This window comes from Stigmatopora argus, chromosome 7, assembly GCF_051989625.1.
Source record: "Stigmatopora argus isolate UIUO_Sarg chromosome 7, RoL_Sarg_1.0, whole genome shotgun sequence".
Taxonomy (NCBI): Eukaryota; Metazoa; Chordata; class Actinopteri; order Syngnathiformes; family Syngnathidae; genus Stigmatopora; species Stigmatopora argus.
In genome coordinates, this window is record NC_135393.1 from 19,747,519 (window position 1) to 19,771,893 (window position 24,375).

Sequence of the window (24,375 nt, forward strand, 5' to 3'; positions counted from 1 at the left end):
GTCATAACCCCCAAAACAGGAATTGTAAAGCTGAGCGAACAACGTCAATGTGTGTTGCCTTTAAGTTTTTTTTCCCTCGACACTCTTTTGAATTGCACCTCTAGGGGGAGCCCTGTCTTATGGGAGTGAAAAGAATCTACAGGAAGCTGAAGCCCACGTCCAGGTGTGTGATGGGCAAAGTCTTCTCTGTCTTAGTGTCATCGGGTCCTTGCGACTGCACGGAGGCTGACTTTGAATGGTAAGCGAACAACCTTTATAACGATACACAAACTCATGTTTTGGGTTTATTTCGCAATCATTTGTTCCCCCAAAAAATCCAAATAACACTCATCACACTTTTAACATCACCAAAATGAAGCCCAATTTATTTTAACACAAATCTAAAAATAAATATATGAATAAAGAAAAGCATACATGCCTGTTCTCATAGAGAACATTTTAAAAAGATAGAATTAAAAACACATTTTGGGCCACCATCCACATGGTTTGCATAACTTCAACTTATTAGATGTTTTTTTTTCTGCATTTTTTTTAACACCAATCAACCAAAAGCCTGAAATGCTGAATTACTGGTCGATGGATGGGCGACTCCATCATCTCATCCTCAAAACAATAAACTCTATCTTACAAAAATGTAACATACGGTCTTTGCCTGGATTTTTCCAGCGATTACGGTTACGAGCGACGGACGGACGGCAAGTGCGCTCCCGCTTTTTGGTTCCACCCATCGGCGATGTCCAAGAGTTGCACCAGTGGGACGACGACTTTCCTCAACAGCACCGGGTAAATACAACACTCCACTCACCGGATGCTATATTATTCCGTAAAACTCCTTAAAAAGCTCGCTTGTTATTCCAAAACGTAGCAATGAGATGATCTTTACATTATTGGTGTTCTTATTTATGTTCTGGAGGATTTTGGGGGAAAATACAAACAGAAAAAGGATACACAAAACAGACAGACTCGGAATCAAGTCTCACATCAGCATGCTTTATTGCAGGAATTAATTGACAACCTGTGGTAATCTGACTCCCGTTTATAAATTCTTTTCCAACAGGCAAAAGTGGCCTTCATTTGAATATTAGTGGGTGGATTTCAGTTTAAAAGGAATTTCCATATAAGTTTTTTTTTATGGCTATTCAGTGTGTTAATTAAGTCTGGTCTGGCAGGATCTCAGGCTAGAAAATTAAATAAATTGTACCTTATTGAACAGCCAGGGTTTAACCGAAGGAATTATGGGTTTTAGATTAGATTAGATTAGATGAGATAACTTTATTCATCCCGTATTCAAGAAATTTCACTGTCACGGTAGCAGGAGGGTGAGAATACAGACACAGTAAAAGACATTATAGAGATAAAGATTTTTTTTTTCAAGTTAAGTGTGGAATGTGAAGGACAAATAAGTGTCTATGTGAACACCTACAAGATACATGCTTAGTTCAGTGAGTAATGTCAAAAGGGTTATAGGCTGGTGATAGGTTTATTAATAGGTATACTTTAATATAATATAAAACAATACAAGGAACAATACAATCTTTGTTATACTGAGCTTTCGTCTGCTTATAATGATTTAATGTATCACATATACATATAATGACTAATATTCCACACATACATATAATGATAAATACGCACATATATAATAATATCCCAGAATAACCCCAACAGCTGGTGATCGATATATTTTCAATAGGTGACAACATTCAAAATTGGAGCGAAAGCATCTTTCTCGCTCGCCCCTTTCAAGTATAGCGTCGAGCTTGGAGGGTTAGTTAGCTTTGCATTCAGAATAAGGTGACATTTTGTCAGACTGCTGCCGTCCGTATTGATTTCCACCAGCTACAGGAAGGTGGTCTCCAACAACTGCACGGCCGGAGTCATGGAGGAGTACACGGGCAAGAAGCAGCCATGTAGCACGCAAGCGCCCAAAGGTCTTCACCTGGTCACCAATGGGGGGACGCTCTCCGCCCAAGTGGGCCACAATGTCACCTTCCTGCTTTTCCTGGAACAGGTCATTTGCACTCGATAGATGGATGGAAATTTTTGCTGTGATTAACCGATAATACACACACACACACACACACAGACACACACACACACACACACACACAGACACACACACAGACACACAGTCACACACACAGACACACACAGACAGACACACAGACACACAGACACACACACAGACAGACACACACTCAGACACACTCAGACACACACAGACACACACACACACACAGACACACACAGACACACACACACACAGACACACACAGACACACACACAGACACACACAGACACAGACACACACACACAGACACAGACACACACACACACCACCTATAGCACAAATATTTGGGTTAAAATGAGAAAAAAACTGCTCATTATTTGGGAAATTAGGCCCGATATTGGCAAATTTGCGGTTGACTTTTTGTCATTCAAGTTGGATTAAAAAAACAACTTATGCATCATTTTTTATGCTTACACACGGTCTCAGGAGGTTCTGAATTTGCTTACTGTGACAAATGTGTACAATGTCAATGTGGAAATTTAACATTCATTCATTTTCTGAACCGCTTATCCTCACAAAGGGGGGTGTCGGAGTCTATCCCAGCCAACGGCATAGCACGAGGAGACAAAGGACAAGCGATTACAGCTAGGCTTAGGCCATTTAGAGTCTTCAATCCGCATCTTTTTGGGATGTCTCCATGTTAGTTTGACAAATTTAGTATACAAACATTTCCATCAAATAGAGCAGGGGTCGGGAACCTTTTTGAAAGAGAGAGCCATAAACAATTCCTATTTTCAAATATTATTCCTTGAGAGCCATAATCACAATTTAAAAGTCAAAACACATGAAAATGTGCGATTTTTGTTGTTGTTGTCATTTTACAACTTTTAAAGTACAAAAAGTCTCTTCATTATTTTGACAACATTGTTAAGCTGTTGCTAATCAATGAATGTCAATGAGTTCAATGAGTTCAATGAGTATCAATGAGAGAATGAATGCCGAAGACCAATGAAAAAAAAATCAATGCCACAGTGCCGACGTGACGGTCCTATTGGTGCGTTCAAGACTCTTCTCTCACCACCGGTTTCCATATTTTAGCTCACAGCCATATGCACCCATCAAAAGAGCCATAGGTTCCCTACCCCTGAAATAGAGCAAATTTGCCCGAATGATTTTGCCTAAAATGAACACTGGATGAATCTGGATTTCCTGTCTTGTCTCCTCATTTTAGCATTTTCCCGTTTTTCGTTTCCAGGGCGATTCAGCACAAACAAGCGTCACGCTGGAGTTTGGCGACGGTCGCGCCCTAACCTATTCCAATCTGAGCTCCATCGAGAATGGGATCAAGCACGTCTACAAAAACGCCGGGATCTACTGGGTGAACGCTTTGGCGAAAAACAGGCTCGGCGCCGAGACCGCCGTTCTCTACCTGCACATCATATGTGAGAAATAGTATTTCATTGCATTTTGTCCTCCGTCCTTGTAGTTTGAAGTAGGTCATTTTTTCCAGTTTTCTGTTCGCATTTTTGTAAAAAAAAAACGGTGGCACGGGTCAGGGATGCCGTGAAGGAATTTCTGAATGTTTTGTATTTATTGATGCGAGTGTGTTTTTGAGCAGGTCCCCTAGAATCTATCCACCTGTCGGCTCCGTTTGTGGCCGTCAAGAATAAGAAAGTCAACCTGACGGCGATCCTGTGGCCCAGCCAAGTGGGAACGGTCACCTACATCTGGTGGATTGGAAATAACACTGAGGTAAGGCCATGTCAAGTCAATAGAGTCGTCTTAAATGTGAGATCTGTTGCTTTAAGAGTGGATATATGCAGCATATCTTAACTTGGTTAAAGGGATAAGCTGTTTGAAGCATGAATTATCTCTGGTCATAAATATGCATGCGTGTGCGCGCGTGTGTGTAACATATATAAGCTGTCTTGAGAGTCCATTACTAGTGTGCACGTTTTTGCATGAGCTGATATTTTGAAACTCGGATGTGGACAATTTGAAATGAGGAAGATTTCAAACTGATTTTTTTCCATTGATTCAAAACGAAATGAGTTCATTTTCCATCCTGCCTGTCCTCACGACGGTCGCTAGGGGGTGCTGGAGTCTATCCCAGCCAAATTTGGGCAGTAGGCGGGACTTGGAGACGATGAATAAATTCAATCACTCGTCTATTAGGATCCGACAGCCGTTTCTGGCCACCATAAAAAAATGTGAACTCTCTACGTTCCACGGTTTGGATAAACGTAGCGAGAGAATCTTAACAAACACACTCACACACCCATAAATCACGCTTTATAAGTATTATAGATAAATCTATAATTTTACCTTGGTTTTTAATGCTGTTCGCCACAATTTGATGTTTAGGCCGGCAGAAAATAATGTGTCGAAAGACGCTACTTCTAGAAACAGCCACCTTGCACGCCATTTGTCTCTGAGCTCAGCCCTTTGGCGCCAATCGCGGCTCCCCCGACCCTCTCCCGCTCTCATCTTTGCGCCTTTTATTTCCCCAGCAGCCCATCATCACCCTGGAGGCCAGTCTGACATGCGCCTTTTCCCAGGAAGGAATCAGCACGGTCACCGTTCAGGTGTCGGCGGGGAATATCATTCTGCAAGAGAGAAGGCCCATTTCCGTCCACGGTGAGCTCACCTCAAGCTAATTTCACGGCGGCTAGGAATAAACTCCCAGGATATGAGCAAGGTGGTGAACTTCACCCATTTTTTTTTCTCATCTAGAATATTTCCAATCACATTTGCTGGCTTTTTCTCCAAATCTGGACGAACACAACCCGGACGTTCCGGAATGGAGGATGGATCTTAGTAGGCTCCTCAAGAATTCACTTATCCAGGTAACAAACAATAGATGGGAAATGACGTGTGGCCACTTTATAGTGAAGCTTTAAATCTTATTGTACTTGTATCATGACAATAATGAATTGAATGGGATGGAATACTTTTATTGTCATGACACAATTAAAATGTGATTCAAAGCTTCACCATGAAGTGCACACATGTAATCAGTAAATAAGTCATAAATAAATTAATAATCAACCAGTTATAAATGCTTATCTATGTTGACTACTACTTATTTATTATGTTGGCTCCTTATATATTGATTTTTTATCTGTTTGTGGTTATTTGCGCACTTCCTTCTTTATTTTGCGAGTACTTATTATGTTGACTTATTTATTGATTGTGATTTATTTATTTGTCTGTCTGTTTGTTGTTACTTGGTGCTGAAAGCTTTAAATCTCTTGATACTTGTATAATCACAATAAAACCATTCCATGCCATTCAAATAAATAAGTAGCCAAACAACTGACCATTCATGGTTGGGGAAATTTAGCTTACAATTAGCCTAGCATGCATGTTTTTGGAATGTGGGTTGCCACGTTCATAACACGTGCTATAAATAAATAAAATAGCGGAACAGATATTTCAAAGTACCCGCCATTTATCTTGTATTTGTTCCTCGGCAGGCCACGGGCGTCAGACGGGATCAACTCCTGGTTACGGTCCTCCCAGGCTTGCCCACGACGGCGGAGGTTTTCCTTCTCCTTGACCAAGGGCTAAACGCAGTGGATCACAAGAGGAAATCGGCACACTTGGATCAGGTGAGAACCTCCTAGCAGGTCACAGCAGGTCAACCAAAACCTTTTCAAATCAGCCCCTGTTTGCATTACAGACGCTCCCCTACTTCCGAACATTCGAGTTGCGAACAACGGTACATACGAACATGCCTGCGCATATGGCATATGTCGAAAAATGTTCAGAAAGAGATGCTGTAAGTTCATAAGTTGGATTTTGTATTGCGCGCCTTTTTCCGAGTAGTGCTTCTTTCCGCCGCTAATACCGACGCTTGGTACTGTGACAGCTCACCCAGCATCCACTTTCCTCTGGGAGGAGGAGGAGGAGGAGGAGGAGGAGGAGGAAGAAACGCCTGTCCCCATGAAGAAATTCGAGACGAAACAAAATAAAGCCATCACACTCTTGGAGCAGCAAGACCCCAATATTGAACGTTGCACAAAGGTTGCAAATCAATTGAATGATGCCATACAGTGCTACCTCATCATTTATTATGAAAAAAAGAAGAAAACTATGCAATGGTCGTTAGATGGCTTCTTCCGGCCAGTTTCTAGTAAATCCTCCAAGGAAGATACTACTCATCAACCCTCATCTTCTTCTCGTCGACCCTCAACTTCTTCCTACATTGAAGTTACGGAGGAGGAAGTCACTTTTGAAGCCCATTCCAGCAACGACGAAGACCCTCTCATGATATAAAATCCTCCTCCTCCTCCTCCATCATCTCCTTAAGCATCGAGTACATCTTCCAAAAATAAGTTAAACTTCATTTTAACTTACGAACAAATTCACCCTACGAACAATTGCTCGGAACGTAACTCGTTTGTTAGTAGGGGAGCGTCTGTACTATTATTTGAAGCTTTGGAGTAAAATGAATTCCATCTTCTTCCAGTAGAGGTCAGTACTGGTGCGCCACCAGTAGTATATGGTCCCTTCATTTTGTACTCCTCGATCGAACCTTGGGAGATATTAAAAAACGATCTGGAAACTCCCCCGCGGCAATTCTCGTGGGAGCCAAAATGGGATGTCTGGATAGATTCATCACTCAATCATTGCTGGCTAAATGTGGACTTTGAAAAGCTTAGAGCTTCAAGTCCGTGATTGTCATCTCTACTCTGTTGGGGAGGCGGGGGGGGGGCGATCTGTGAGTGAAATATGAAATTGCAAAGGAAATCAATTTGGTACACTTTGATGTGGTCAGTCACATGGAAAGCCTCTTTTGATTCTCCTAGCCGCCAAGAAATCTTCATTGGAGGATGTTATCGTAAAGGAACTCTGCATATTATCTTTTAGAGAGAGATTTATGAACCGTGTTATGCAGTACAGAAAATTAGTTTTAATATGAAAAAAAAAATGAACTTTTGAGTTACCTTAAACCAGGGGTGCCCAACTCGGGTCTTTGAATTGCCTTAAACAGTTGCAGTCCAGTCTGTTTATTTGAAAAAATATGGCCATTTTTTTGCTAGGAGGCACATACGGTTGCTTTTTGTTACGATTAGAATCAACTTAGGCTCAGTTTGATCAATTTTAGTATCATCAGCTCCGTCCACTCTTGCTCGTTTTGTGTTTTTGCTGCTTTTCTGTCTTAATGATTTGATTTGGTGATTCTTAATGATCCCATTTACTTTGATTTGCTTTGTACTTTGTGATTTTGCTTTGTTGTTCTGTCTAATCACCCTCTGCTACTGTCACAATCCAATCCAATGCAATCCACTCCATTCATACCTGTCGACGTATACGTTTTTTGATCATTTAAAATTGTGGACGCCATATAACAACTCTTGTATGGGATTTTTTAAAGTAAATTTTTTTGTAAAACCGATCTCTTTTTACCAATTTCAGCTCTAATCCGGATCGTCTTGATCACTGGTAGCAGACGCAAACGTCATCGTCAACTGCTAATATTGCCCTTTTTACTATGTAAATATAGCACGTCAGCAAGCAATGTACCCGGACAGTCAAGCTATCAGCGTCATACAGCTAAATATACAGAATCTTGATTTTAGTCCATACACAAGGCGCACCGTCTGATTGGGCACCCCGTCCACTTTGGGGACAATTTTGGACTTTTAAGTGCGCCCTACGTGAGTAACTATGTGCCATGTTGCATTTGTACGGTTTATTATCACTTAATGGGAATTGCAGCCATTAATTAGGGGAGCAATTGGCCGAGGTTGACAGGTATTAGATGAGATGAAACTTTATTATGTATCATGTACAAGGTTAAAATACACAGATCTTAACGCTGGCGCGCGGTAGTCCAGCGTGACCTCAGATTTACAGTATGTGTTTCGATTGCCAAAACAGTTGTACTCCATCTTAAAAGTCGTGTTTAATTCACTGAGGTTATAAATAATTCAAGGGTGCTTGAACACATAAATCTAGCGGTTGGTGGTAAGGGAGCCATTGTGGTTTCTTTGGGTCACGGCGGCTTGCACATGAGTCACATACAGTTGCTGAATAGTCCAAAATTTAAAGGGCCAGGAGGAGGGTGGGATGAAACAAATCGGAGTAGCTAGCTGGCTAGTTATTGAGAAGCTAGTCCTCAGCACGCAGTCCATTCGTGACCGGACGATTCGCCGAAAAACGTCCCGCCGACGGACGTTTGGCCGACGGACACTTCGCCGAACGGACGTTTCGCCGAAATGGGATTCGCGCCCTCGCCCAGCCCCCGGATTGTGTGTGTGTACATGTTTTTCAACCTCGGCCCGCGGGCCATATACGGCCCGTTACAGATAACATTCATTTAGAACGAACAAGAGCATGTACTGCCCCCCGCTGGACATATTTCTAAATACAAGTACGTACTACAATGTGCTGCCAATTTTTTATATTTTTTTATTTTATCCTTGCGTTGAAAGTAGTAGCCATTTGGAGATCCGGCAGAACAGTACGTGACAGAAGAAACAGAGAAAATAAAGTAGTAGTAACAGTAAGTACTACTGTCATGAAATTGTAAATCCAGAAATCCTACTCCAGAAAATTTACACCAGCATAGAAAACGTTGAGATTAATCTTTGAATTAAGGTACTCAGCAAATCATTTTGAATATATATTTCCTAAAATAATGGGAAATGATTTAAAATTAAACTAGAAGTAAAAGTGTGTTCCATGGCATTTTCAGGTATTGTTCTCTAAGCCCTCTAGTCTGTCCAAGGCACTTACAATTTCACATAAGTCTTCTAGTGTTGTTTTTTCTCAGTGTCAGACATCAATCCCCAGCTTTGATAAAAAATATAAAAAATTGGCAGCACATTGTAGTGTAGTACGTACTTGTATTTAGAAATATATCCAGCAGGGGCAGTACATGCCCTTGTTATTCCTCAATGAATGTTATCTGTAACGGGCCGTATATGGCCCGCCGGCCGAGGTTGAAAAACATGTACACACACGATCCGGGGGCGGGGCGAGCGCGCGAATCCCGTTTCGGCCAAACGTCCGTCGGCGAACTGTCCGTCGGCCAAACGTCCGTCGGCGGAACGTCTTTCGGCGGATCGTCCGAGTACCCAGTCCATCAATACTTGATTGTTGCATGACACGTGAACAAGATAATCGTGGGTGTGTTCTAAAGAGTATTTTTTCACACTAGCCTGCGTGAAAAGGTCCGGCGGAAACATGGCTGCGGGAAGCAGCAGCATTGCGTGAGATTTTTGCCCTGACCTTCGCATTTTGAAGGAGGAAGGGAAGGTGATAGCCGCCATCCGCCATGAACGGCTGCGTGATCAAGCCCGTGGCCATTTTAAAATGACTCAACTTGAGCATGACTCAAAAGTCCAAAGTTCAAACTCTCCTCCAGTTTTTATTTGGCACGGATAGGCCACAGAAAAACGAAGATATGCTTGTTTTTGATTAGCTGGTGGAACATATGTCTATCCGTACACGATTCTGCATGAGAGGGTGCTTATGTAAGATTGTGGATTTTTCATTTCTGTATATGTGGAGGATTGAGGTCTATTTTTTTGGGCTCATGTCATTATTGTGTCAAAATCACAGTTCAAATACATGACGTTGTGCCGATAAACCGTATTATTAAAAATGGATTCACGTAGTAGAAAATTCAATGTCATGTGCGATATGAAAGATGTTTTTTATTTGTATGACCAACAGCTCTCTGAGACGTTGCTGAGTGCCTTGAATCAAAATCTGGTTCAGTTCACCCTACGGCCAGGGGTCCAGGTCACGGTCTACGCGGCGCACCTCTCAGCTGGTAAGTGAACACAATCGCATTTTTGGAATGGTTCGTATAGTAGTAGTATCGATAGAAAAAAACCTTACTATACTATGTCGTGTTTTAAAGAAAAAAAGCCTTACTATACTATGTCGTTTTTTAAGATAAAAGCCTTACTATAGTATGTCGTTTTTTTACGAAAAAAGCCTTACTATACTATGTAGTTTTTCTTAAAGAAAAAAAGCCTAAATCTAAGCCTAAGGCTAAACCTAAACTTAGCCTAAGCCTAAACCTAAACCTAAGTCTAAGCCTAAACCTAACCCTAACCGTTTTTTACGAAAAAAGCCTTATTATACCATGTCGTTTTTTACAAAAAAAGCCTTACTATACTATGTCGTTTTTTTTAAAAGCCTTACTATACTATGTCGTTTTTTTTTTAAAAAGCCTTACTATAGTATGTCGTTTTTTAAAGAAAAAAAGCCTTACTATACTATGTTGTTTTTAAAAAAAAGCCTTACTATACTATGTCGTTTTTTTAAAGAAAAAAAGCCTTACTATACTATGTAGTTTTTTTTAAAAAGCCTTACTATAGTATGTCGTTTTTTAAAGAAAAAAAGCCTTACTATACTATGTAGTTTTTTTTAAAGAAAAAAAGCCTAAACCTAAGCCTAAGGCTAAACCTAAACTTAGCCTAAGCCTAAACCTAACCCTAACCGTTTTTTACAAAAAAAGCCTTACTATACTATGTCGTTTTAAAAAAAAAAGTCTTACTATACTATGTCATTTTTTTAAGTAAAAAAGCCTTACTATACCATGTCGTTTTTAAAGGAAAAAAAAGCCTTACTATACTATGTCGTTTTTTTTTTTTTAAAAGCCTTACTATACTATGTCGTTTTTTTAAGAAAAAAAGCCTTACTATCCTATGTCGTTTTTAAAGGAAAAAAGCCTTACTATACTATGTCATTTTTTAAAGAAAAAAAGCCTTACTATACTATGTCGTTTTTTAAAGAAAAAAAGCCTTACTATACTATGTCGTTTTTTCACGAAAAATAGCCTTACTATACTATGCCGTTTTTTAAGAAAAAAAGCCTTACTATACTATGTCGTTTTTAAAAGAAAAAAGTCTTACTATACTATGTCGTTTTTAAGGAGAAAAAAAGCCTTACTATACTATGTCGTTTTTTAAAGGGAAAAAAAGCCTTACTATACTATGTCGTTTTTAAAGGAAAAAAGCCTTACTATACTATGTCATTTTTTAAAGAAAAAAAGCCTTACTATACTATGTCGTTTTTTAAAGAAAAAAAGCCTTACTATACTATGTCGTTTTTTAAAAAAAAGTCTTACTATACTATGTCATTTTTTTAAGTAAAAAAGCCTTACTATACCATGTCGTTTTTAAAGGAAAAAAAAGCCTTACTATACTATGTCGTTTTTTTTTTAAAAAAAAGCCTTACTATACTATGTCGTTTTTTTAAGAAAAAAAGCCTTACTATACTATGTCGTTTTTAAAGGAAAAAAGCCTTACTATACTATGTCATTTTTTAAAGAAAAAAAGCCTTACTATACTATGTCGTTTTTTAAAGAAAAAAAGCCTTACTATACTATGTCGTTTTATAAGAAAAAAAGCCTTACTATACTATGTCGTTTTTTAAAGAAAAAAAGCCTTACTATACTATGTCGTTTTTAAAAGAAAAAAGTCTTACTATACTATGTCGTTTTTAAGGAGAAAAAAAGCCTTACTATACTATGTCGTTTTTTAAAGGGAAAAAAAGCCTTACTATACTATGTCGTTTTTAAAGGAAAAAAGCCTTACTATACTATGTCATTTTTTAAAGAAAAAAAGCCTTACTATACTATGTCGTTTTTTAAAGAAAAAAAGCCTTACTATACTATGTCGTTCTATAAGAAAAAAAGCCTTACTATACTATGTCGTTTTTTAAAGAAAAAAAGCCTTACTATACGATGTCGTTTTTAAAAGAAAAAAGTCTTACTATACTATGTCGTTTTTAAGGAGAAAAAAAGCCTTACTATACTATGTTGTTTTTTAAGAAAAAAAGACTAAGCCTAAACCTAAAACTAAGCCTAAACCTAAGCATAAACCTAAGCCTAACCCTAACCGTTTTTTACAAAAAAAGCCTTACTATACTATGTCGTTTTTTTTTTTTTTTACAAATAAAGCCTTACTATACTATGTTGTAAGTAAGACCATGTATAGTAAAGCTTTTTTAAATTAAAAAACAACCATGTATAGTAAGGCTTTTTAAAATTAAAAAACGACCATGTATAGTAAGGCTCTTTTCTTAAAACTACATACTATAGTAAGGCTTTTTTCTTAAAAAAACAACATAGTATAGTAAGGCTTTTTTCTTAAAAAACGGCATAGTATAGTAAGGCTATTTTTCGTGAAAAAACGACATAGTATAGTAAGGCTTTTTTTCTTAAAAAGCGACATAGTATATTAAGGCTTTTTTCTTAAAAAAAACGACATTGTATAGTAAGGCTTTTTTTTTTTTTAAACCGACATAGTATAGTAAGGCTTTTTTTCTTAAAAAACGACATAGTATAGTAAGGCTTTTTTCTTTAAAAATGACATAGTATAGTAAGGCTTTTTTCTTTAAAAAACGACATAGTATAGTAAGGCTTTTTTACTTTTAAAAAATGACAAAGTATAGTAAGGCTTTTTTCATAAAAAACGATTAGGGTTAGGTTTAGACTTAGATTTAAGCTTTTTTTCTTTAAAAAAATGACATAGTATAGTAAGGCTTTTTTAGTAAAAAATGGTTAGCGTTAGGCTTAGACTTAGGCAATTTTTCTTTAAAAAAATGACAGTATAGGTAGGCTTTTTTTCTTTAAAAAAACGACATAGTATAGTAAGGCTTTTTTCGTAAAAACGGTTAGGGTTAGGCTTAGATTTAGGCTTTTTTTCTTTAAAAAAACCGACAAAGTATAGTAAGGCTTTTTTTTGTAAAAAACAACATAGTATAGTAAGCCTTTTATTTGGTAAAAAAAAGACCATTGATTGTAAGACCTTTATTTGGTAAAAAAAAAGAAAGACCATTTATGGTGAGACTTTTATTCGGTAAAAAAGACAATTTATGGTAAGGCTTTTATTTGGTCAAAAAAAAGACTAGTAGAATAGTAAGTCTTTGTTTAAAAAAAGACCGGCGGCCCGGTGGTGCGATACGTGAGCACGTCGGCCTCACAGCTCTGGGGTACTGGGTTCAAATCTAGGTCACGTCCATCTGTGTGAAGTTTTCATGTTCTCCCCGGCTTCCGTGGGTTTCCTCTGGGTACTCTGGGTTTCCTCATCATTCCAAAGGCATGCATGGTAGGCTGATTGGACACTCTAAACTGCCCCTCGGTATGGCTGTGAGAGTGCATGCTTGTCCGTCTCCTTGTGCCCTGCGATTGGCTGACCACCGATTCAGGGTGTCCTCCGCCTCTGGCCTGAAGTCAGGTGGGATAGACTCCAGCACACCACGCGACCCTAATGAGGATAAAGCAGTCCAGAATAAAGATGAGAAAAAAAAGACAATGTATATTAAGACTTCTTTAAAAAAAGAAGTAAGTTTCTTTGTTAAAAAATGACCATGTATAGTCGTTTTTTTTTTTTAAATATGACCATGTTTTTTGTTAAAAATAACCATGTATGGTAAGGCTTTTTTGCTTAAAAAAACGACAAAGTATAGTAAGGCTTTTCCCCCCGTAAAAAACGACATAGTATAGTAAGGCTTTTTTCTTTAAAAAACGACATAGTATATATAGTAAGGCTTTAAAAAAATGACAGATTAGTAAGGCTTTTTTTCTCGTAAAAAAACGACATAGTATGAATATAGTAAGGCTTTTTTTCATTAAAAAACGACATAGTATAGTAAGGCTTTTTTTCTTAAAAAACGACATAGTATAGTAAGGCTTTTTTCGTGAAAAAACGACATAGTATAGTAAGGCTTTTTTTCTTAAAAAACGGCATAGTATAGTAAGGCTATTTTTCGTGAAAAAACGACATAGTATAGTAAGGCTTTTTTCGTGAAAAAACGACATAGTATAGTAAGGCTTTTTTTCTTAAAAAACGGCATAGTATAGTAAGGCTATTTTTCGTGAAAAAACAACATAGTATAGTAAGGCTTTTTTTCTTAAAGAACGACATAGTATAGTAAGGCTTTTTTTCTTAAAAAACGACATAGTATAGTAAGGCTTTTTTTCTTAAAAAAACGGCATAGTATAGTAAGGCTATTTTTCGTGAAAAAACGACATAGTATAGTAAGGCTTTTTTCGTGAAAAAACGACATAGTATAGTAAGGCTTTTTTTCTTAAAAAACGGCATAGTATAGTAAGGCTATTTTTCGTGAAAAAACGACATAGTATAGTAAGGCTTTTTTCGTGAAAAAACGACATAGTATAGTAAGGCTTTTTTTCTTAAAAAACGACATAGTATAGTAAGGCTTTTTTCGTGAAAAAACGACATAGTATAGTAAGGCTTTTTTAGTGAAAAAACTGCATAGTATAGTAAGGCTATTTTTCGTGAAAAAACGACATAGTATAGTAAGGCTTTTTTCGTGAAAAAACGACATAGTATAGTAAGGCTTTTTTTCTTAAAAAACGGCATAGTATAGTAAGGCTATTTTTCGTGAAAAAACGACATAGTATAGTAAGGCTTTTTTCGTGAAAAAACGACATAGTATAGTAAGGCTTTTTTTCTTAAAAAACGACATAGTATAGTAAGGCTTTTTTCGTGAAAAAACGACATAGTATAGTAAGGCTTTTTTAGTGAAAAAACTGCATAGTATAGTAAGGCTATTTTTCGTGAAAAAACGACATAGTATAGTAAGGCTTTTTTCGTGAAAAAACGACATAGTATAGTAAGGCTTTTTTCCTGAAAAAACGACATAGTATAGTAAGGCTTTTTTTCTTAAAAAACGGCATAGTATAGTAAGGCTATTTTTCGTGAAAAAACGACATAGTATAGTAAGGCTATTTTTCGTGAAAAAACGACATAGTATAGTAAGGCTTTTTTCGTGAAAAAACGACATAGTATAGTAAGGCTTTTTTTCTTAAAAAACGGCATAGTATAGTAAGGCTATTTTTCGTGAAAAAACGACATAGTATAGTAAGGCTTTTTTTCTTAAAAAACGGCATAGTATAGTAAGGCTATTTTTCGTGAAAAAACGACATAGTATATATAGTAAGGCTTTTTTCGTGAAAAAACGACATAGTATAGTAAGGCTTTTTTTCGTGAAAAAACGACATAGTATAGTAAGGCTTTTTTTGTGAAAAAACGACATAGTATAGTAAGGCTTTTTTTCTTAAAAAACGACATAGTATAGTAAGGCTTTTTTCGTGAAAAAACGACATAGTATAGTAAGGCTTTTTTAGTGAAAAAACTGCATAGTATAGTAAGGCTATTTTTCGTGAAAAAACGACATAGTATAGTAAGGCTTTTTTCGTGAAAAAACGACATAGTATAGTAAGGCTTTTTTCCTGAAAAAACGACATAGTATAGTAAGGCTTTTTTTCTTAAAAAACGGCATAGTATAGTAAGGCTATTTTTCGTGAAAAAACGACATAGTATAGTAAGGCTATTTTTCGTGAAAAAACGACATAGTATAGTAAGGCTTTTTTCGTGAAAAAACGACATAGTATAGTAAGGCTTTTTTTCTTAAAAAACGGCATAGTATAGTAAGGCTATTTTTCGTGAAAAAACGACATAGTATAGTAAGGCTTTTTTTCTTAAAAAACGGCATAGTATAGTAAGGCTATTTTTCGTGAAAAAACGACATAGTATATATAGTAAGGCTTTTTTCGTGAAAAAACGACATAGTATAGTAAGGCTTTTTTTCGTGAAAAAACGACATAGTATAGTAAGGCTTTTTTCGTGAAAAAACGACATAGTATAGTAAGGCTTTTTTTCTTAAAAAACGGCATAGTATAGTAAGGCTTTTTTCGTGAAAAAACGACATAGTATAGTAAGGCTTTTTTTCTTAAAAAACGACATAGTATAGTAAGGCTTTTTTCGTGAAAAAACGACATAGTATAGTAAGGCTTTTTTTCTTAAAAAACGACATAGTATAGTAAGGCTATTTTTCGTGAAAAAACGACATAGTATATATAGTAAGGCTTTTTTCGTGAAAAAACGACATAGTATAGTAAGGCTTTTTTTCGTGAAAAAACGACATAGTATAGTAAGGCTTTTTTCGTGAAAAAACGACATAGTATAGTAAGGCTTTTTTTCTTAAAAAACGGCATAGTATAGTAAGGCTTTTTTCGTGAAAAAACGACATAGTATAGTAAGGCTTTTTTTCGTGAAAAAACGACATAGTATAGTAAGGCTTTTTTCGTGAAAAAACGACATAGTATAGTAAGGCTTTTTTTCTTAAAAAACGACATAGTATAGTAAGGCTTTTTTCGTGAAAAAACGACATAGTATAGTAAGGCTTTTTTAGTGAAAAAACTGCATAGTATAGTAAGGCTATTTTTCGTGAAAAAACGACATAGTATAGTAAGGCTTTTTTCGTGAAAAAACGACATAGTATAGTAAGGCTTTTTTCCTGAAAAAACGACATAGTATAGTAAGGCTTTTTTTCTTAAAAAACGGCATAGTATAGTAAGGCTATTTTTCGTGAAAAAACGACATAGTATAGTAAGGCTATTTTTCGTGAAAAAACGACATAGTATAGTAAGGCTTTTTTCGTGAAAAAACGACATAGTATAGTAAGGCTTTTTTTCTTAAAAAACGGCATAGTATAGTAAGGCTATTTTTCGTGAAAAAACGACATAGTATAGTAAGGCTTTTTTTCTTAAAAAACGGCATAGTATAGTAAGGCTATTTTTCGTGAAAAAACGACATAGTATATATAGTAAGGCTTTTTTCGTGAAAAAACGACATAGTATAGTAAGGCTTTTTTTCGTGAAAAAACGACATAGTATAGTAAGGCTTTTTTCGTGAAAAAACGACATAGTATAGTAAGGCTTTTTTTCTTAAAAAACGGCATAGTATAGTAAGGCTTTTTTCGTGAAAAAACGACATAGTATAGTAAGGCTTTTTTTCTTAAAAAACGGCATAGTATAGTAAGGCTATTTTTCGTGAAAAAACGACATAGTATAGTAAGGCTTTTTTCGTGAAAAAACAACATAGTATAGTAAGGCTTTTTTTCTTAAAAAACGACATAGTATAGTAAGGCTTTTTTCGTGAAAAAACGACATAGTATAGTAAGGCTTTTTTAGTGAAAAAACTGCATAGTATGGTAAGGCTATTTTTCGTGAAAAAACGACATAGTATAGTAAGGCTTTTTTCGTGAAAAAACGACATAGTATAGTAAGGCTTTTTTTCTTAAAAAACGGCATAGTATAGTAAGGCTATTTTTCGTGAAAAAACGACATAGTATAGTAAGGCTTTTTTTCTTAAAAAACGACATAGTATAGTAAGGCTTTTTTCGTGAAAAAATGACATAGTATAGTAAGGCTTTTTTTCTTAAAAAACGGCATAGTATAGTAAGGCTATTTTTTTTTCTTAAAAAACGGCATAGTATAGTAAGGCTATTTTTCGTGAAAAAACGACATAGTATAGTAAGGCTTTTTTCGTGAAAAAACGACATAGTATAGTAAGGCTTTTTTTCTTAAAAAACGACATAGTATAGTAAGGCTTTTTTTCTTAAAAAACGGCATAGTATAGTAAGGCTTTTTTTCTTAAAAAACGGCATAGTATAGTAAGGCTATTTTTCGTGAAAAAACGACATAGTATAGTAAGGCTTTTTTCGTGAAAAAACGACATAGTATAGTAAGGCTTTTTTTTCTTAAAAAACGGCATAGTATAGTAAGGCTATTTTTCGTGAAAAAACGACATAGTATAGTAAGGCTTTTTTTCTTAAAAAACGACATAGTATAGTAAGGCTTTTTTTCGTGAAAAAACGACATAGTATAGTAAGGCTTTTTTTCTTAAAAAACGGCATAGTATAGTAAGGCTATTTTTCGTGAAAAAACGACATAGTATAGTAAGGCTTTTTTTCGTGAAAAAACGACATAGTATAGTAAGGCTTTTTTTCTTAAAAAACGGCATAGTATAGTAAGGCTTTTTTTCGTGAAAAAACGACATAGTATAGTAAGGCTTTTTTTCTTAAAAAACGGCATAGTATAGTAAGGCTATTTTTCGTGAAAAAACGACATAGTATAGTAAGGCTTTTTTTCGTGAAAAAACGACATAGTATAGTAAGGCTTTTTTTTCTTAAAAAACGACATAGTATAGTAAGGCTTTTTTCGTGAAAAAACGACATAGTATAGTAAGGCTTTTTTTCTTAAAAAACGGCATAGTATAGTAAGGCTATTTTTCGTGAAAAAACGACATAGTATAGTAAGGCTTTTTTTCTTAAAAAACGGCATAGTATAGTAAGGCTATTTTTCGTGAAAAAACGACATAGTATAGTAAGGCTTTTTTTCTTAAAAAATGACACAGTATAGTAAGGCTTTTTTCGTGAAAAAACGACATAGTATAGTAAGGCTTTTTTTCTTAAAAAACGGCATAGTATAGTAAGGCTATTTTTCGTGAAAAAACGACATAGTATAGTAAGGCTTTTTTCGTGAAAAAACGACATAGTATAGTAAGGCTTTTTTTCTTAAAAAACGACATAGTATAGTAAGGCTTTTTTTCTTAAAAAACGGCATAGTATAGTAAGGCTTTTTTTCTTAAAAAACGGCATAGTATAGTAAGGCTATTTTTCGTGAAAAAACGACATAGTATAGTAAGGCTTTTTTCGTGAAAAAACGACATAGTATAGTAAGGCTTTTTTTTCTTAAAAAACGGCATAGTATAGTAAGGCTATTTTTCGTGAAAAAACGACATAGTATAGTAAGGCTTTTTTTCTTAAAAAACGACATAGTATAGTAAGGCTTTTTTTCGTGAAAAAACGACATAGTATAGTAAGGCTTTTTTTCTTAAAAAACGGCATAGTATAGTAAGGCTATTTTTCGTGAAAAAACGACATAGTATAGTAAGGCTTTTTTTCGTGAAAAAACGACATAGTATAGTAAGGCTTTTTTTTCTTAAAAAACGGCATAGTATAGTAAGGCTATTTTTCGTGAAAAAACGACATAGTACAGTAAGGCTTTTTTTGTGAAAAAACGACATAGTATAGTAAGGCTTTTTTTCTTAAAAAACGACATAGTATAGTAAGGCTTTTTTTCTTAAAAAACGGCATAGTATAGTAAGGCTATTTTTCGTGAAAAAACGACATAGTATAGTAAGGCTTTTTTCGTGAAAAAACGACATAGTATAGTAAGGCTTTTTTTCTTAAAAAACGACATAGTATAGTAAGGCTTTTTTTCTTAAAAAACGGCATAGTATAGTAAGGCTATTTTTCGTGAAAAAACGACATAGTATAGTAAGGCTTTTTTAGTGAAAAAACTGCATAGTATAGTAAGGCTATTTTTCGTGAAAAAACGACATAGTATAGTGAGGCTTTTTTTCTTAAAAAACGGCATAGTATAGTAAGGCTATTTTTCGTGAAAAAACGACATAGTATAGTAAGGCTTTTTTTCTTAAAAAACGGCATAGTATAGTAAGGCTATTTTTCGTGAAAAAACGACATAGTATAGTAAGGCTTTTTTTCGTGAAAAAACGACATAGTATAGTAAGGCTTTTTTTTCTTAAAAAACGACATAGTATAGTAAGGCTTTTTTCGTGAAAAAACGACATAGTATAGTAAGGCTTTTTTTCTTAAAAAACGGCATAGTATAGTAAGGCTATTTTTCGTAAAAAAAAGACATAGTATAGTAAGGCTTTTTTTCTTAAAAAACGGCATAGTATAGTAAGGCTATTTTTCGTGAAAAAACGACATAGTATAGTAAGGCTTTTTTTCTTAAAAAATGACACAGTATAGTAAGGCTTTTTTCGTGAAAAAACGACATAGTATAGTAAGGCTTTTTTTTCTTAAAAAACGACATAGTATAGTAAGGCTTTTTTCGTGAAAAAACGACATAGTATAGTAAGGCTTTTTTTCTTAAAAAACGGCATAGTATAGTAAGGCTATTTTTCGTGAAAAAACGACATAGTATAGTAAGGCTTTTTTTCTTAAAAAACGGCATAGTATAGTAAGGCTATTTTTCGTGAAAAAACGACATAGTATAGTAAGGCTTTTTTTCTTAAAAAATGACACAGTATAGTAAGGCTTTTTTCGTGAAAAAACGACATAGTATAGTAAGGCTTTTTTTCTTAAAAAACGGCATAGTATAGTAAGGCTATTTTTCGTGAAAAAACGACATAGTATAGTAAGGCTTTTTTCGTGAAAAAACGACATAGTATAGTAAGGCTTTTTTTCTTAAAAAACGACATAGTATAGTAAGGCTTTTTTTCTTAAAAAACGGCATAGTATAGTAAGGCTTTTTTTCTTAAAAAACGGCATAGTATAGTAAGGCTATTTTTCGTGAAAAAACGACATAGTATAGTAAGGCTTTTTTCGTGAAAAAACGACATAGTATAGTAAGGCTTTTTTTTCTTAAAAAACGGCATAGTATAGTAAGGCTATTTTTCGTGAAAAAACGACATAGTATAGTAAGGCTTTTTTTCTTAAAAAACGACATAGTATAGTAAGGCTTTTTTTCGTGAAAAAACGACATAGTATAGTAAGGCTTTTTTTCTTAAAAAACGGCATAGTATAGTAAGGCTATTTTTCGTGAAAAAACGACATAGTATAGTAAGGCTTTTTTTCGTGAAAAAACGACACAGTATAGTAAGGCTTTTTTTCTTAAAAAACGGCATAGTATAGTAAGGCTATTTTTCGTGAAAAAACGACATAGTACAGTAAGGCTTTTTTTGTGAAAAAACGACATAGTATAGTAAGGCTTTTTTTCTTAAAAAACGGCATAGTATAGTAAGGCTATTTTTCGTGAAAAAACGACATAGTATAGTAAGGCTTTTTTCGTGAAAAAACGACATAGTATAGTAAGGCTTTTTTTCTTAAAAAACGGCATAGTATAGTAAGGCTATATTTCGTGAAAAACGACATAGTATAGTAAGGCTTTTTTCGTGAAAAAACGACAGTGTAGTAAGGCTTTTTTTCTTAAAAAATGACATAGTATAGTAAGGCTTTTTTCGTGAAAAAACGACATAGTATAATAAGGCTTTTTTTCTTAAAAAACGACATAGTGGAGTAGGGCTTTTTCCGTAAAAAACGACATAGTATAGTAAGGCTTTTTTCGTAAAAAACGACATAGTATAGTAAGGCTTTTTTCGTGAAAAAACGACATAGTATAGTAATGCTATTTTTCTTAAAAAACGGCATAGTATAGTAAGGCTATTTTTCGTGAAAAAACGACATAGTATAGTAAGGCTTTTTTTCTTAAAAAACGACATAGTATAGTAAGGCTTTTTTTCTTAAAAAACGACATAGTATAGTAAGGCTTTTTTTCTTAAAAAACGGCATAGTATAGTAAGGCTATTTTTCGTGAAAAAACGACATAGTATAGTAAGGCTTTTTTCGTGAAAAAACGACATAGTATAGTAAGGCTTTTTTTCTTAAAAAACGACATAGTATAGTAAGGCTTTTTTTCTTAAAAAACGGCATAGTATAGTAAGGCTATTTTTCGTGAAAAAACGACATAGTATAGTAAGGCTTTTTTAGTGAAAAAACTGCATAGTATAGTAAGGCTATTTTTCGTGAAAAAACGACATAGTATAGTGAGGCTTTTTTTCTTAAAAAACGGCATAGTATAGTAAGGCTATTTTTCGTGAAAAAACGACATAGTATAGTAAGGCTTTTTTTCTTAAAAAACGGCATAGTATAGTAAGGCTATTTTTCGTGAAAAAACGACATAGTATAGTAAAGCTTTTTTTCGTGAAAAAACGACATAGTATAGTAAGGCTTTTTTTTCTTAAAAAACGACATAGTATAGTAAGGCTTTTTTCGTGAAAAAACGACATAGTATAGTAAGGCTTTTTTTCTTAAAAAACGGCATAGTATAGTAAGGCTATTTTTCGTGAAAAAACGACATAGTATAGTAAGGCTTTTTTTCTTAAAAAACGGCATAGTATAGTAAGGCTATTTTTCGTGAAAAAACGACATAGTATAGTAAGGCTTTTTTTCTTAAAAAACGGCATAGTATAGTAAGGCTATTTTTCGTGAAAAAACGACATAGTATAGTAAGGCTTTTTTCGTGAAAAAACGACATAGTATAGTAAGGCTTTTTTTCTTAAAAAACGACATAGTATAGTAAGGCTTTTTTTCTTAAAAAACGGCATAGTATAGTAAGGCTTTTTTTCTTAAAAAACGGCATAGTATAGTAAGGCTATTTTTCGTGAAAAAACGACATAGTATAGTAAGGCTTTTTTCGTGAAAAAACGACATAGTATAGTAAGGCTTTTTTTTCTTAAAAAACGGCATAGTATAGTAAGGCTATTTTTCGTGAAAAAACGACATAGTATAGTAAGGCTTTTTTTCTTAAAAAACGACATAGTATAGTAAGGCTTTTTTTCGTGAAAAAACGACATAGTATAGTAAGGCTTTTTTTCTTAAAAAACGGCATAGTATAGTAAGGCTATTTTTCGTGAAAAAACGACATAGTATAGTAAGGCTTTTTTTCGTGAAAAAACGACATAGTATAGTAAGGCTTTTTTTTCTTAAAAAACGGCATAGTATAGTAAGGCTATTTTTCGTGAAAAAACGACATAGTACAGTAAGGCTTTTTTCGTGAAAAAACGACATAGTATAGTAAGGCTTTTTTTCTTAAAAAACGACATAGTATAGTAAGGCTTTTTTTCTTAAAAAACGGCATAGTATAGTAAGGCTATTTTTCGTGAAAAAACGACATAGTATAGTAAGGCTTTTTTCGTGAAAAAACGACATAGTATAGTAAGGCTTTTTTTCTTAAAAAACGACATAGTATAGTAAGGCTTTTTTTCTTAAAAAACGGCATAGTATAGTAAGGCTATTTTTCGTGAAAAAACGACATAGTATAGTAAGGCTTTTTTAGTGAAAAAACTGCATAGTATAGTAAGGCTATTTTTCGTGAAAAAACGACATAGTATAGTGAGGCTTTTTTTCTTAAAAAACGGCATAGTATAGTAAGGCTATTTTTCGTGAAAAAACGACATAGTATAGTAAGGCTTTTTTTCTTAAAAAACGGCATAGTATAGTAAGGCTATTTTTCTTGAAAAAACGACATAGTATAGTAAGGCTTTTTTTCGTGAAAAAACGACATAGTATAGTAAGGCTTTTTTTTCTTAAAAAACGACATAGTATAGTAAGGCTTTTTTCGTGAAAAAACGACATAGTATAGTAAGGCTTTTTTTCTTAAAAAACGGCATAGTATAGTAAGGCTATTTTTCGTGAAAAAACGACATAGTATAGTAAGGCTTTTTTTCTTAAAAAACGGCATAGTATAGTAAGGCTATTTTTCGTGAAAAAACGACATAGTATAGTAAGGCTTTTTTTCTTAAAAAATGACACAGTATAGTAAGGCTTTTTTCGTGAAAAAACGACATAGTATAGTAAGGCTTTTTTTTCTTAAAAAACGACATAGTATAGTAAGGCTTTTTTCGTGAAAAAACGACATAGTATAGTAAGGCTTTTTTCGTGAAAAAACGACATAGTATAGTAAGGCTTTTTTTCTTAAAAAACGACATAGTATAGTAAGGCTTTTTTTCTTAAAAAACGGCATAGTATAGTAAGGCTTTTTTTCTTAAAAAACGGCATAGTATAGTAAGGCTATTTTTCGTGAAAAAACGACATAGTATAGTAAGGCTTTTTTCGTGAAAAAACGACATAGTATAGTAAGGCTTTTTTTTCTTAAAAAACGGCATAGTATAGTAAGGCTATTTTTCGTGAAAAAACGACATAGTATAGTAAGGCTTTTTTTCTTAAAAAACGACATAGTATAGTAAGGCTTTTTTTCGTGAAAAAACGACATAGTATAGTAAGGCTTTTTTTCTTAAAAAACGGCATAGTATAGTAAGGCTATTTTTCGTGAAAAAACGACATAGTATAGTAAGGCTTTTTTTCGTGAAAAAACGACATAGTATAGTAAGGCTTTTTTTCTTAAAAAACGGCATAGTATAGTAAGGCTATTTTTCGTGAAAAAACGACATAGTACAGTAAGGCTTTTTTTGTGAAAAAACGACATAGTATAGTAAGGCTTTTTTTCTTAAAAAACGACATAGTATAGTAAGGCTTTTTTTCTTAAAAAACGGCATAGTATAGTAAGGCTATTTTTCGTGAAAAAACGACATAGTATAGTAAGGCTTTTTTCGTGAAAAAACGACATAGTATAGTAGGGCTTTTTTTCTTAAAAAACGGCATAGTATAGTAAGGCTATATTTCGTGAAAAACGACATAGTATAGTAAGGCTTTTTTCGTGAAAAAACGACAGTGTAGTAAGGCTTTTTTTCTTAAAAAATGACATAGTATAGTAAGGCTTTTTTCGTGAAAAAACGACATAGTATAGTAAGGCTTTTTTTCTTAAAAAACGGCATAGTATAGTAAGGCTATTTTTCGTAAAAAAAAGACATAGTATAGTAAGGCTTTTTTTCTTAAAAAACGGCATAGTATAGTAAGGCTATTTTTCGTGAAAAAACGACATAGTATAGTAAGGCTTTTTTTCTTAAAAAATGACACAGTATAGTAAGGCTTTTTT

The 24,375-nt window shown here is 34.4% G+C and overlaps 1 protein-coding gene across 7 annotated transcripts in view; it reads left to right on the forward strand.

Moving 5' to 3' along the window:
• Positions 1-24,375, forward strand: part of sorcs1 (sortilin-related VPS10 domain containing receptor 1) — a 93,905-nt gene that overhangs the window by 43,409 nt on the left and 26,121 nt on the right. For 6 of the 7 annotated variants that reach the window (XR_013300843.1, XR_013300845.1, XR_013300844.1 and 3 more), the window contains 9 exons: positions 105-238; positions 667-783; positions 1,840-2,011; positions 3,268-3,454; positions 3,631-3,764; positions 4,523-4,649; positions 4,746-4,858; positions 5,489-5,623; positions 9,699-9,798. Coding sequence is in view for 4 of the 7 variants with exons in the window: in XM_077604401.1 (XP_077460527.1) it covers positions 105-238; positions 667-783; positions 1,840-2,011; positions 3,268-3,454; positions 3,631-3,764; positions 4,523-4,649; positions 4,746-4,858; positions 5,489-5,623; positions 9,699-9,798 (1,219 nt within the window). In the remaining 3 variants the exon portion in view is untranslated. The remainder of the gene's footprint in view (positions 1-104; positions 239-666; positions 784-1,839; positions 2,012-3,267; positions 3,455-3,630; positions 3,765-4,522; positions 4,650-4,745; positions 4,859-5,488; positions 5,624-9,698; positions 9,799-24,375) is intronic. The other variant, XM_077604399.1, reaches the window with a different exon arrangement.